Source organism: Lissotriton vulgaris, chromosome 12 (assembly GCF_964263255.1).
Source record: "Lissotriton vulgaris chromosome 12, aLisVul1.2, whole genome shotgun sequence".
NCBI lineage: Eukaryota > Metazoa > Chordata > Amphibia > Caudata > Salamandridae > Lissotriton > Lissotriton vulgaris.
The window spans coordinates 96,086,505-96,101,764 of NC_141700.1; the positions used below are offsets into that span (position 1 = coordinate 96,086,505).

Below are 15,260 nucleotides of genomic sequence, written 5' to 3' on the forward strand. Positions count from 1 at the left end.
CCTGAAGCGCGTCTGAAGAGGTCGGAGCTGGCGGAAGGTGGAGGGTCGCTGAGATCCGACGAACAGTGGACCTGGCGGCGGATATAGTATCGGCTCCACTGGCCTTGGGGTGTTGCCGAGACATCTGCACTTCGAAGGTGTTGGCCTTGGGCGGAGGCGCTTTCCCTACCCTGGCATGGAGTAGGGGAACGGTGTTGGCTTAACGGATCCCGGCGCTGCTTGTATCGCACGGAAGCCCGGAGGGTGCCTGAGGGCAGACGTTAGCACCTGGACTTTGTCCTGCCTGAACACCGGTGGGGTCCACGGATCGTACTGCTGTACACGTGGGGCTGGGCGCAGCTGGAGACTACAGAGCGAGAACGGGTGTGCGTTTGATCTGAACGACACGGCCCGCCATTATACTTGGCCACGTGGCGCTGGGCCGGAGCACTGTGAGCCGCCATGTCTACTATGGAGTAGGGGTGCGGTGTTAGCCAACGGATCCCGGCGCAGCTTGTATCGCACGAGGCCCGGAGGGTGCTTGGGGGCAGACATCAGCACCTGGACTTTGTCCTGCCTGACCACCGGTGGGATCCACGGACCGTACTACTGTGCTCGTGGGGCTGGGCGCAGCTGGAGACTACGGAGCGTGACCTGGAGTGCGTTTGAACTGAACGACGCGGCCCGCCATTATACTTGGCCACGTGGCGCTGGGCCGGAGCACTGCGAGCCGCCATGTCTACTGTGCAGCGCAAACGGGGCCAGGGGAAGGATAATGCCCCGAAATCTTCCCAGCAACCGGCTTCCCCTGGAGCCAGTGGATCGGCGAAGCAGTCAGATGATGAGGCTCCGGCGACGAAAGCCTTCATGTCCGAACTCTTTGCCTCCATTAAGGAGGACATCTCCGAACTCAGAGCGCAGCTGGCCTCCGACCTGAGGGAGGTGCGGAGGGACGTAGATGGCCTAGGCGAGAGGGTGGCAACCTTGGAAGATCGAGATCTGAGTGTGGCCACCGACGTCCACCTACTACAGCAGGACATCATTCGCCTCACTGAGCAAAACCTAGATCTGCAGTTGCACACGGAGGATCTGGAGAACCGCTCCCGTAGAAACAACATCCGAATACGGGCGGTGCCATGGGACGGTGAGGCTGGGGACCTGCGGGGATACGTCCAAGACCTGTTCCTTCACATATTGGATGACGAAGATACGAAGGAGATCCAGATGGACAGAGTGCACAGGGTTGGACTGCCCCGGCGCGGGCCCCCCCCCCCCGACATCCTAGTGTGTGTCCATGATTTCCAGCTTAAGGAACGGATCCTACGCAAGGCCAGAACTCTCACGTCGCTGCAGTTCCAGGATCATCGACCTCAGCTATACCAGGACTTGGCGGCCTCTACTTTGCAAAAGCGGCGGGAGTTTCGCCCGGTGACTGCCTTCCTGAGGGAGAGAGGCATCGCCTACTCTTGGGGGCACCCTTTTAGGATCATTTTCAGGTGGCAGAATCGTCTTGCTCAAATTTGCACGCTTCAAGCAGCAAAAGAGCTTCTAGGCCTGGAGGATGTGTCGCCTTCGCAGGCCGCGACTGCTTCTCCGTCTCGGAGGCGCCGCCGTTCATCTTCCTGGCAAAGGGTGGGGGATTCGCCTATCCGACAGCGGCCGGACCTCTCTGCCAGCCTACAGGAACGGGGTGAAGCAGTTGCATCGGTGGCGTCGGTCACGTTGGCCGACACGCAGCACAGCTCTGGAGCGGCGTGACCTCAGGGAATTGGTGGATCGGCGCCGGAGGGGCCCGGGCCTTCTGGTTGGGGGATATGGAAGTACTCTTGGAGGAGACACCCTCGATTATGGCCATGGGGGATAGTGTGTTAGTCCCCCCGGCCTGCTGCATGTACGGGAGGCTTCCTACGGACTTCGGCCTTCTGGACATGTTGAGTATTGTTTCTGCACTTTTGTTTGTGTTTTTGCCCCGTTTTTTGATTGCATATCATTTGGGGCGGGGTTGGGAGTTGTGGTGTTCGGGATGTTGGGGGGGGACCCGTGACGGTGGGCCAAAGGGGATGTTTGTTGTATGTCTGCTGCTGAATGTGTACTTTACTGTTGGAGATGTCATGCCGCGGCTGTTCTGGAGGCTACTGGTCATCTATTGCTTGCGGGCTGGGCTGGATACGGGGATGGGGGCGCTTGGCATGCTGAGAGCAGTTTCTGGGATTTATACTAGCGATGCCGCTTAGCATAGGAACGTGGAATGTTAAGGGCATGAATTCGCCACAGAAGCGGCAGAAGGTTCTGAAGTATGTCACGGATCACCACCTTGATGTAGTTGGATTGCAAGAAACACACTTGGCACGGAAGGATGAGTTGAGGCTCCGCCATAAGGCGTACCCCATTATTTACAGGTCCTCAGCTGTCACGAAACACAGGGGGGTGGCACTCCTCTTCAGGGCTGCGTTGCACTTTCAACCAGTGGAGGTTCGCCACGACAGGGAGGGCAGTTGGCTGATGGTTAAAGGGCACATACAGGGTCGATTGTGCACGTTTGTAGTGGTGTATTTGCCCAATGCGGGCCAGAACAAGTATCTGCAGGACCTGTTGGTGAAGGTGGGGGATTTTGCGGAAGGGCTCTTGTTCCTGATGGGGGATTTCAATTTGGTGTGGGACAGGGATTTGGACAGCTCGGGGGGACGCAGGGCGGATACAGGGGTCTTTTCTGATTCCACACAGCAAGGGTTGGGGGAGTTGGGTCTAGTAGATGGCTGGCGATTTTTTCACCCTACCACGAAAGACTACACATTCTTCTCACACGTGCATCACTCCTACTCCCGCTTAGATCACATCTTCCTTAGCCAGTCCCTCAGAGGGGACATACTGGATGCCGCCATTCTTCCGATCTTGGTGTCGGACCACAGTCTCTTGGTGCTTACTCTTCGTTGGTTGCCGCCTGACACCGCGAATCGAAAATGGTACTTTCCGGCGTCGGTGGTTAGGGACGAGGTTTCCAACCAAGCCTTGCGTCTGGCCATCCGTGAATTTTTTGACCTCAACCCTCCGTCGGATACTTCTTTGGCGAATACGTGGGACGCCTTTAAGGCGACGATAAGAGGGACGTGCCTGGGCCTCAATTCGCAGCTCAACACCCTGCGTCGGAAGGACCGTGAAGCACTGGAAGCTGAGGTGCTCGAGCTCGAGAGGGCTCACAAACTTAACCCCTCGAGAGTGACCCTCCGCCCGTTGACGGCGGTTAGGGGTAAGCTGAAGGCACACTATACCAACAGAGCCGAGCTTACTCTCCTGCGCTTAGGGCGGCATTCATACTCTAGTGGCAATAAGATTGGCAGGCACTTGGCCCGTCAGTTGCGGGACAAAAGGGAACGAGAATTCATAGGGGGGATCAGGGATCCCGCGGGAGTGCTCCACCATCGAGACGGGGCGAAGGCGGACATCTTTGGCCGCTTCTACGCCGATCTGTACGCGGGCGACACGCTGGATGCTGCGTCACAGCGGGCGTTCCTGCAGCGCTTGCCGCTCCCGCAGGTCTCTAGTGCGTGGAACGACCTGTTGGAAGCACCAATCTCAATGGAGGAAGTCCTCTCCGCCATCAAAAATTTAAAATTACATAAAGCCCCCGGCCTGGACGGATACACTGCAGTCTTCTACAAGACCTATGCGACTGAGGTGTGCGACTTTTTGGTTGCTCTCTTTAATGACATGGCTAAGTCCGGTGAGAACATAGGGACCCTGGCGGAGGCGGTGATTACGGTCCTGCCGAAACCGGGGAAGGACCCGGAGCAATGTGCTTCATTCCGTCCCATTGCCCTACTTAATATTGATGCGAAGCTATATTCGGCGATTCTGGCAAGCCGTCTCCAGGACTTGCTTCCGGCGATTGTACATCCGGATCAGTCCGGTTTTATCAAAGGCCGCCAGACGCATGACAATACCCGTAGGGTGGTTCATCTTATTGAGAAGGCAGACAGGTTCCGCATTCCAGCGGTGCTGGTGGGCCTAGATGCGGAGAAGGCCTTCGATCGTGTGGACTGGGGCTTTCTATTTCACACATTGCAAGCATTTGGTTTCTCCGATAGGTTCATCACCATGGTGAAGGCAAACTTCTGTAGCCCGCGCTCGAGAGTGGCGGTGAACGGCCACCTGTCGGCCTTCTTTCAACATTTGCGAGGCACCAGACAAGGGTGCCCCCTCTCCCCCTTGCTATTCGCGCTCCGCATTGAGCCCTTGGCAATGCCAGTGAGGGAACATGAAGGGGTGAAGGGTATACCGTTCACAGGGGAGCAACACAAAATCTCTCTTTGCGGACGACGTCCTGCTCTCGGTGGCTGATCCCGCTAGCTCTCTTCCCTGCGTTCGGGATATTCTGCTAGAATTTGAGGGGGTGGCTGGCTTCAAGGTTAATTATGGCAAGTCTTATGTTCTAAACTTAACCTTATCACCGGCCGAAGTTGCTCAGGCGAGGGCATCAACACCACTAGCTTGGGCTCCGGGCTAGATTCTTTACCTAGGAGTCCACCTGACCCCCACGGTGGGTGGGTTATTCGCGGCCAACTTTCCGCCCCTGCTGGCTAAGACGCGGGCCGAATTGGAGAAGTGGAAGCCTAAATTCCTGTCCTGGCTCGGTAGGGTGCATGCCATTAAGATGGTCCTTCTCCCCAAATACCTGTATCTTTTTCAGGCCCTACCGATTCCACTGGGTACTTCCTTCTTTAGACAGCTCAAAACGTTGATCCTGAACTTTGTCTGGCAGGGTGGTCGGGCACGTCTTTCGTTTGCACTCCTGCGACGGCTACGGTCTGACGGGGGGGTCGGCCTCCCGGATCTACACCTCGATTACAAGGCTGCCCAACTCAGAGTCATGGTGGAATGGTCGCAACAACTATCCGAGAAACACTGGCTGCATATGGACCGAAGCGTGGCTGGTCGGTCCATCTGGGATCTGGCCTGGAAGCCGAAGCGTGATCGCCCGGTGAATGCGTACATCAGTATGCCCACGGGGACTACACTGAAAGTATGGGACACCTTGGTAGGGGATGAGCGGTGGACGACCTTCCCGTCTCCGTTCACCCCATTGCATTTCAACCCGGAGTTCCCGCCGGCTCTCACTGAGGGCCCCTTTGATGCTTGGAGAGAGGGAGGATGCCGTGCGCTGCTCCATCTGTTTCACGGCCCTGACCTTCGAGAATTGCATGCAGGACTATCAGGTGCCGCAAACTGATAAATACAAGCATTTACAACTGCTTCATTGGGCCACGTCGCCGGGAGTGCGGGAGGCAGCCACGAGGCCTCCCTCCAAATTCGAGGCCTTTCTGCTGAAAACATCCACCATGAAGGGAGCCATCTCCTTCATATACCAACTGCTGCTTCAATCCGCCCTTTCCCCTAGACCGCGTTACATGGAGCAGTGGGAGGAGATGGTGGGGAGGGACATCACCGATGGTGAATGGTCGGCACTATGGAGGGATCTGACTCAATTTAATCACTCGATCCTCCTGAGGGAGGCGCACTTAAAAACTCTTACACAGTGGTATATGGTCCCGGCCCGGCTTCATCGTATCTACCCGGCTGTCTCGGATAAGTGTTGGAGGGCTGTGGCCTTCGGCGGGACTTCCGCCACATTTGGTGGGACTGCCCAATCATCAAACCCTTCTGGGATGAGATTCTCTCACATATTAAAGACATTTTGCGGTACCCTATTGACAACTCTTTGGCATTCGTACTCCTGGGTCTGAGGGACCCCGGCCTTGAGCACCAGACACGAGCGGACAAGAAGATTCTATGGCTTTGCTTAGGCGCTGCCAAGCTCACGCTGGCTGCAGCCTGGAAGCGGAAGGAGGCACCGGCGATTTCACTCTGGCACGCGAGGCTGTGGAGGCTCCTGAGTCTTGAGAGAATGGCGGACATCTTCCTCGGCAATTACAAAAACTTTAAACACATATGGGGTCCCTTGGTGTCCTTTCTTTCTACTGGTTTGCCCTCGGCAGTATGCCCAGCATCATTGAGGACCTTGCATCTCTTTCAGCTTTAAGTATGCGTGACGGATGAATGGAGAGTGAGTGTGGCAGCGTCACGGGGGGGAAGAGGGTGGGACGTGGGAAGTTATGTTTGTGTTCTCTTCGGTCTGCAGTCGGGAACCTATGCTTCATGGACGAGGCACCTTTTTGCATTTTTGGGACTCTTGGCCTATTCCCAGCTTGATTAGCAGAGACTCCCGGCTATGGAACTGCGTATAGGACTGCCTCTACCCTGCGATTATTTGAGTCTAGAGTTTGCCCCTTTTTCCCGCACTGTACCTCTGCCTCGTCCTGATCTACTGTTTTTCCCACTATGTGGGATCATCTGTGCGCCCGATGTGGTACGTTTTGTCTATTGTTCCTTTTGTGCTACGCAAAATAAAAATTTTACAAAAAAAAAACCAAACTTTGTTCCACTTAAAAGCTTTCCATACCTGACCATTTCCTGGTTATTCCGAAGTAGTGGTATGATATATAAAGAAGAGTTTGCAGGCAATCACCCTCCAAGTCTGATCACTAAGCAGCTAAACTTTGTCCATGCATATTGGTAGGTGCCACGTTCATTTTCCTGTTCATCGAAAGGATTTGTTGTGTTGGCAAATTCAAGCAAAGAGTGGCAATTCTGTTTAAGGAAATACGTTTCCTCATTCAGTCACTAGTTTTTGTTCTTGACCATTCATACCTCCAGCCTATTTTTCTTTGTTTCCTTTTGTTTCCTTGTTTAACTTCCTGGTCTTATCAATTACATCACCCGTCAGCCGTGATTTATTTGTTGTAACTAACATGGTAACAAATGTCTCCTACAGCATGTTAAGGACATCATACTGAAATCTAATCCTCTCTTGGAGGCCTTCGGGAATGCCAAGACAGTCCGAAACAACAACTCCAGCAGATTTGTGAGTATTTAAGTCCTCCGTCTCCACTTGGATTATTGAGGACCCCTAGTGTGTCTAGAATGTCCTTCCCTACCTAACATTCATACCCTTTTCTTTCATGGCCTGAACTTGGCTCACAAAGCTTGTCTAGCTGCCACCCACATTCAGTACTATGATTCTAAAGTGTGTATCATTTCAAAAGAGAGCAAAATAAAGGTGTAAACGAAGATAGTAAAAATATTCATGATGAGTGACCCAGACTAAATTGTTTAATCAGAGTTGTAAACAATGTCATTGCAAGTCCATTCTTGGCACCAATGGTGTTGGCTACAATCATCAAGAATGAGATGTACGTTGTTGCCACGCGATGTATTACATCGCGGTACTTTACAACACGCCTTTTACAACGCAAGCCGTTACCACGACTTGCGCTGTAGGGGTGCTAAACTTAGGATAAGTTAAATTTACTATTCCAACACCAGCCTACGTACAGTAGGGAAGGTGTTGGAATAGTAAATCTACTATTCCTTAGCCTAGAGCGCCCTCCAGCGCAAGTCGTGGTTACGACTTGCGTTGTAAAAGACGCGTTGTAACTGCACTGCGGGGTAACATCCGCGTTGTAAAGGATGTTCCCCTGAAGAATGCCCCAGTTTAATTAAGGAGAGGTTTCTTCTAACATTTTTTGACATTAAATGGCCTACTGTGAAAAATCCAAGAATCAGATGGGGAATTTTATGTTTTTCCCATGTAACATCCGCCACTTTCTTCCAACTAGCATCTAGATAAAATGGCAGCTGCGATCCCCCTCACTCTGTGCTATTCTGTTCCACAGTTTGATTGGGACAGGGGCACATGATACTTTACTTTATATGAACGCATTGGCACGAGTGCCCCAGGGTGTCCGGTGTTTCTTCCACACAAAATGTGTTGGAGAAAGATGATGAATGCAAATTCCTGGCTTTCAGATGTTAAAGGCGATAGGTTACACTGGTTAAAAAAAGGTCTGGCTGATTCTACGATTTTGTGTTACGGGCCATTCAATGTACCCAAAACAATGAGCAGCACGTCGCCCATTAAATCATACTTGCGTACATTTTCAGGTGTGAAAACAGAGTTCAGAACCTTTAGATGAAACTATTAAGGTAAATGGTAGCAGGAGTATAGAAATGGTGTTAGTCGAGCTATTTCCAAAGCTGAGACATCCGTAGTATGTTGGAGAGTGACATTGTCTCCTAACAGCTTATCAGTCATATGAGAAACATACACTGTTCCAGAAGTATTGCTGGGTGTTTTCAATCCGAGCTTTATGAAGCCTGTCCCTGTGTTTTTCAGGGTCACTAGTTTTCTTGTGCTGAATCTTCTTTTTTTTCTAGGCATGTTTTTTCTATTTCCCACAGATGTAAAAGGCCTGTAGATTTTAAGAAAGATCAGCAGTTTCTTTTTGGCTCGGAGGCCACTGGAATGGATTGATGTGGCACCACGGGTGATTTTCCAGGCATTCTTGGTTAAATGCTGATTTAAAAGCGTTGAAATTGTTGACTATAGTTAAAGCATCCATTTGTTTAATTTTTATTGTAAGGGTGTTCTGATTACTTTCAATCAATCGGGTATTTGTATAGTGCGGCCACTCAACTTAAGGGTCTCAAGGCACGGGGGATTGGGCAGGGGGGGCCTTCTGGTTGAACTTGGTGGAGTATCGTTGGGAGAGCCAGGCCTTGAGGTCCTTCCCGAATTTGAACTTTTGTTATGCCTGAAAACTTTGGAGACAATTGTAGAGTCAATTGAATATAAATCCTGATAAATATTCAGTCAACAATGCCTTGGGCTGCACAGACCTATCTCTAGGGAATAGCAGTTTGAAAATGCAAGCGTTGACAAAAAAACTTCATTAAAAACTGGAAAGGTTCCTTTGGGGGAGTGAGTTAACCTCTTGATGCTGTAGATACTGTGTACCATCTTCATTTCAGAAAGTCTATTACACCAGGATCCAGGAAGCTATTATTAAAACTTGCAACATAAAAAATAGATTAATCTTGGTCGAACCTTGGAGCAAGGCTTTTTCTTTGAGAGAACTTCTAGGGCTCCTCATTGGCATGTTAGATTATGAATATAAATGTGAAAGATGTCAAGATTCTGCTAAAATACCAGGGACTAGTCCTGCAGATTCTTATCCGGCGGATGGAAGACCATACTATTGCCATTGAGTTTAGCTGAAATCCAGATATGAAGCCAAGTAGAGGACCTATTTTGGAACCCTGAGGTGTTTGACATAAAGTATATCCCTGTTTATGATAGAAGAAAAGTGACTATTTTTTGTGAATGCACCCGATATTAAAGAAACTTTCACATCAATGCAAGTGTGGATCTCCAGGCTTGGCGGCTACACTGCAGTGTTCCAGGTACGAAGAGTGATACTCCTGTAATGTAACACTTTTTCTAAAGTATTTTGCTCAATGAGGGATGATCACGAGCCGGAATTCAGATAGATTTTAGTTTATAATTGATAGTCTATTCTATGTATTTTGGATATATTGCATGATGCTAATGTTGTACCACATTTTTCGATCCTTCATATGCACTCCTTGAATCTTCCTCCGGTAACTTGCCATTTGCAGTTGTCTATTGCTGATGTCCATACGTTAGAAAAAAAAATTGAAACGTGAAAAAATGATTTCTTAGACCTATTTCATTTTAGCATAGTCTCTGGTGGAATGCCAGCAGGAGTTTAGTTTTAAATCTATCAAGGTTGCAAATGGGTACAGGCTTATTTTGCCCTTTTTCATATTAGTTGTCCTTCATGCCTATTTCCTGAATTTAGTGGCCATTTCATTTATGATTAAGGGTGCTATGTTGAAGGTGGTTGACTAACGTGCCCTCGTTCCATTTTTTTTTTTACCCTTTTCATCTTCAGGGGAAGTATTTCGAGATTCAGTTCAGCCGCGGTGGAGAGCCAGATGGAGGGAAAATATCCAACTTTCTACTAGAGAAGTCGAGAGTGGTCAACCAGAACGCTGGTGAGAGGAGTTTCCACATTTACTACCAGGTAAGTAGAGCAGGGTGACCATAGATCACTATAAGGTAGTTTTGAGTGGCTGGTAAATATGATGCTGCTCCAAGTGCCGTACGTAATAGCTGTTTCGCAATATATAAATAGTCAATAGTGCCCATTCAGGGTTTCCTGTACAGAAGGTTTAGTTTGTGGAATTTTAGGCAGTAGCTATAGGGGGTTCAAAACAAGCTAACACTAACATTCAACAGACCGGTAATTTGCTCAGTAATCCTACTCTCCATTGATTTATTTCTCAGTGTATTTTTTTTATCCTTAAGTTTTCCATGCTAAAGTTATGAATATAATAATTATTTCCTCTGAGGCTAGAAAAAGAGGAACAGCATTGGACCGGTTGGGTTGGTTTGTGGTTTTGTTTCTAATCCTATATTGAATGGTTGACATTTAGTTATTCCTCTGTGGCCTAATGAAAGTGATGCTCAAGATGGAGGTATTCAGACTTATGTCATATACTTTTTTAAAGACCAGAAAATGGCACAGAGGAGGTTAGGTGTCTCCAACGGCTAGCTGTATGTGTAACCTGCAGGTCACTGATTTAAGTCTGAATTCCAAAACAACTCAATGTACAATGTGTTTGACAATTATTTTTTTTTAATTTACTTATTTATTACACAACTGAAATGTTTCTAAATACATAATTCATGGGAATGGGTTCATGCCCAAGAATATTTTCCCCATAAATAAAGCATGAGGAATAGGTCATTCCTGGGATTTAGGGATGCACCAGCACACAGAATGCTTTAATTTATATTCAATTTTTTTTTCTTTTATGCTATTAATGACAAAAAACTGTTACTAACGTTTACTTCCGCTTCACTGTTTCTCACACTTAGCTGTTAGAGGGAGTGACGCCTGAGGAGCGGGAGAACCTGGGAATCACCACACCAGACTATTATTTCTATCTCAACCAATCCGCTTCGTACCGAGTGGATGACATGGACGACAAGAAGGAGTTTTTGGAGACAGTGGTGAGGGGTAGCTGCTGGCACATTCCAGATTTGGTACCCGGCGACAACTATTTGACAGCCGCTGATTCTTCACTGTCTAGTTGCAGTACATTTGTGTCAGCGGTCATGGGCCTTCAATGCCTCGAAGCATTAATGGCACCTGAAAATATGTCCCTTATTTAACTCTACCAGGACTGGAGTCACATCAGTGAAACAATAGGGTTTTCTTTGAAGTGGTTTCCCTGTTGGCCACATGGTGTTTGTTTAGAGGAGTTAAGTGTGGGTAGGTAACAGCTGGTGGCAGAGGAGAGCTGTGGATCAAGAAGATTAGATTGAAAGCACAAATGGGGAGAGGTATAACAAAGGAGATATGAGCTGGTGCAGGCTGTGCAGACAGTCAAACATTCAGTAGTTGCCAGGAGGGTGGGGAATGAAGCAGACTGAGTATGGGCAAGTGGTGCAAAAAGACTGAAAGAGCAGGTGGAAGAAGACTAGTAGGGTTTGGTAGTAACAGAGAGGATGCTGGCTGCAGCAAAGTATTGGAAGGGGCTGTAAGGAATTTGAAGGAATTTATTGGGTGTAGCTTGTGAGTGCAAATTGGCAATGCACTGGTTTCTGTAGGGTTTGGAAGGATCCAGTGGTTGGTACTGATGGACTGGAAATGTTTAAGAATTTATTAGTGGGACGCAGTTTTAGAAGGGAGTAAAAGTGCTTTAAAGGGGTCTGGGTAGCGTTGGAGAAGGTGCCAGTAGTTTTGGGGATGAGTGGTGGATCAGGTGCTGTCATGGAGGGATTGGAGGTGTTTCAGTGGCAGCCGGTGATCGGGTTGAGTGTTATAAAGGACTGAACTGCACCCCAAGCAGTTACTGTTTGGGGAGGTGCTAAGAGGGAATGGAAGGGTGCGAGAGGTAAAGGGGTGGAAGGGATTCAGTGGGTGGTGGTTCGAATAATGTTGTGGAATGAAAAACAGTCAGAGGTTGTAATGAGTTGGAAGCAGTTTTGTGTGTGGTGTTGAAAGGAGGTGGGTGGGTGGGCTAGCAGGTGAAAGACGAGGTGTTTGGTTGAAAGGTGATCATTGGGTGATTATTGCGTTGAGTGATTGGGAGGGATTGAGTGTGTATGCAGAAGGTGGGAGTGTAGCTGGTGCTGGTGAAGGCTAGAATGCAGCGGTTACTAGTTTTCTAGAGTTAGAAGGCCTCGGAGGATACAGGAGAGTGGGTGCTTATAGGTTGGGAATGGCTCTCTGACATTCAAGGGTTTAAAGGACCTTCGAGGGTCCTGTTGAGGGGGGAGAAAGTAAAGAGTTTAGGTCAGAACTGCTGGTGGGGAGGGTTGGTAAAGGCCTGAGAGACACCAACTGCTGTGGATGATTAGTAAGACAACGGGTGTGTGCTGGTGGTAGTTGAGGTATATGAAGAATGTTGTGGGTCATGGTGACCGGTCATAATCTGTAGGTGGTAATGATGCCTTGAATGATACAGACGGTGGTGGTGTTGAGGTGTAGAAAAATGATGGAATGATTGCACACGTTGACTAGATGAAGGATTGGGAAAACATTGGCTTCTGGTGGTGAAGTTTAGGAAGGGATTCTGTGTGTGGCGGTGAAGTTTCAGAGAGACTTGGTTGGTTCTTGTATCAGTGGATTGAGTAAGCGATTACAGGTAGAATTCTCAGATCCATCAAGTCAGTGGTATGTAGCTTACCACCCTCTGTACCTGAGATGGCTCCTTGCTCTTATGTTTTTCAGGCTGCCATGCAGGTGGTGGGTCTGTCCACAGAAGATCAAACCTCAGTAATGCAGATTGTGGCTGGAATCCTGCACCTTGGGAACATTTCGTTCAAGGAGACGGGAAACTACGCTGTGGTGGAGAGCGAAGACTGTGAGTATATACGGTCACCAGGGAACAGGGCTGGAAGTGAGCAGTATATGTCAATGGGGTGAGGGATGCCATTTTCCACCAAGTTGAGTGCAGCCCGATTGCAAAATGTCGACCCTAAGCGTTGATAAATGGCTGTTCCCTCGAAGATGTGGATTTGCAGAGCTCGGTCTGTGCTTTTGACATGAAGGTTGCATTTGGGCAGGATACCTATATTTTAATGCTGATACCAGGCTTTTACATGGTGCACATGCACAATAAGCTTAGCCTATCTCTCCGAGTCACGTTCATAATGGACAAGCATTGGCAAAGTCAATAGGTCTGACTTTCCTGTGGTAAAACATGCAAGCAGGCAACACAAATGTCGTGCTGGTTGTAATGGTGGTTATAATAGTTGGTGGTAGAAGTGTTTATGGTAATGGTGGCAATAGAGGTGACTGTAATGGAGGGGTTGGTGTTGATACTCGTGGTAATGTTAGTCATGGTGCTGTTGGTATTGGTCATAGTGGTCATCGTACTGCTAATGGTAGTTTTAGTGATGATGGTTGGCGATTATATCTCACACTCAAGTGTTTTACTGCAGCAAAAGAAAATTAAAAAATGTTTTTTCTCTGTTTAGAATTGATGAATGAGAAGTGAATGTGTGATGGATGTTAATTGCATTTTTCTGATTTGAATAGTTGCTCATACATTGTAATGCATGCACTCCACAGGAGGTAAAGTGATCTAACAAACAGCCACTAGCATGAGGTGTGAGAGTAATACTCCACCAAGTTGAGATGGGGCCCACTCTAGGTGTATTTTAAAGTATTGCTTAGGTTCCTCTTGCAGACAGCTGCACTGTCGTGCTAGATCTAAAAAGCAGCTTTTAGAGATTTTGGTACTAGACCACCTGTATATTCTCATTGATGAACCAGAGGTGGGCTATCTACAGTCTGAGCTTCTTGGAACATGCACAGTGGACCAGATATATATATATATATATATATATATATATTCTACCTGAACCGGTAAGGGTGGGCATTTAAATGAAGTGCTGGAAGGGTAGAGCTGTTTAAGGCTAGACTATAGACACTCACTGACACTGGAGGTTGCATTTTGCTCCATTCAGACTTCAGATTCAAATCTGCAAAAGAGGTATTAAACCTGCTTATGTTTATGACTAGTGTGTTTTACTGTTCACCCTATGTGTGAAGGGTATGCCCAGACGTGGGTCCAGTGCTCACTGCGCCACTGGAGTCCAGCTATCCTGGGTGAAGACGGCTGATAGCCAGAAACCGGTCCTAGGATGCTTGATTCTGGTCCAGGGAAGACATGGCTTGTCAGTTCGGTCTGAACTGTTCCCATGAGGCACAGGGTCAAGACTGATTGGATATGGCCATGTCTGAACTGGGGTGGCTTGGTGAGCAAAATAATGATGGATTAAACCCAGATCTGTGACTGGGGGTGAATGTTTTGCCATTGTGCAACATTCCGTCAATCATCTTGTGTGTTTTTATGTTTATGACTAGAGCATCTTGGTAGAGGCCTATCTGCATGCGTGTGCAGTGTTGTTGTTGAGGAAATGAAGAACATCTGAAGCAGTGGCCAGTCACAAGTCCTCTATCCTCACGACCCCCCAGCATACATGTTGGAATGCTAAGCCATATTCCTCCTTCCCTACAAAACATTCCTGGCAACCCCCATAAGCGGGTTTTACACCACAAATTAAGAAGGCCTCCAAAAACCTTTTTGTGTAACCTATTTGGGTCTTCACATGCCCCAATGTAAATTCATTGTCCACCATGCCTCTAGCTAAGCCAAGAACTTTCAAGATGTTTAGATCACCATTGTGGATGTCAGGGAGGCTGCAATGGCTCTTTGCCCTTACAAGGAAGACACCTGCTGTTGCAGCAATCTCCTAGGAGTGTTTCTTCTATGGGTAATATCCATAAATGCTATGTACATTGGTCAATTTTCCTTTCAATGCCACGTTGTGATAGCTCTCTAATGTGTAGCATAGAATTCCAGGTATGTTTTTCATTTATGCATAGCATTCTGCAGGCTTATTGTAGTTCACCTTGTGTAGCATTTTCTTACCTGTCTGCCTTAAGGTATATCAAGGTGGGAACAGTTTTCATCCAAGCTCGTTATGTGAACCATTTCATCCAACAAAGCATTCTGTAGGAACCAGTCCTCCTGGCGTGGATAGGATTCTTTGATCCTTCACGGAGGTGCACAGTTCTTAAGGCAGTATTCTTCCTGGCGCCCAATCTCCAGTCAAATATCTTCCTAGCACTGCATTTGTTGGACAGTTTTACTGATATTGCATCATTCACTGATTCATTAACCTGTTGGCACCAAAGTTTAATTCGTAGAAGAATAAGTGCTGGCGCTCAGAGCTCTGCTCAGTAGTCCGCGGGTGGCACCAGCACTCCAAATACAAAAGCAGTGTAGTTTGGAACCCACCTCATGCCCCCTTAATCAACTATCAGACACTGTGTTTTTCTCTC

The 15,260-nt window shown here is 48.2% G+C and overlaps 1 protein-coding gene across 1 annotated transcript in view; it reads left to right on the forward strand.

The window, feature by feature from the left end:
* The window catches only part of LOC147673492 (unconventional myosin-Ie-like), a 203,438-nt gene that overhangs the window by 106,670 nt on the left and 81,508 nt on the right, over positions 1-15,260 (forward strand). Inside the window, exons 6-9 of the mRNA XM_086947348.1 lie at positions 6,809-6,898; positions 9,789-9,920; positions 10,778-10,912; positions 12,639-12,771. Of these exons, the coding sequence (XP_086803474.1) occupies positions 6,809-6,898; positions 9,789-9,920; positions 10,778-10,912; positions 12,639-12,771 (490 nt within the window). The remainder of the gene's footprint in view (positions 1-6,808; positions 6,899-9,788; positions 9,921-10,777; positions 10,913-12,638; positions 12,772-15,260) is intronic.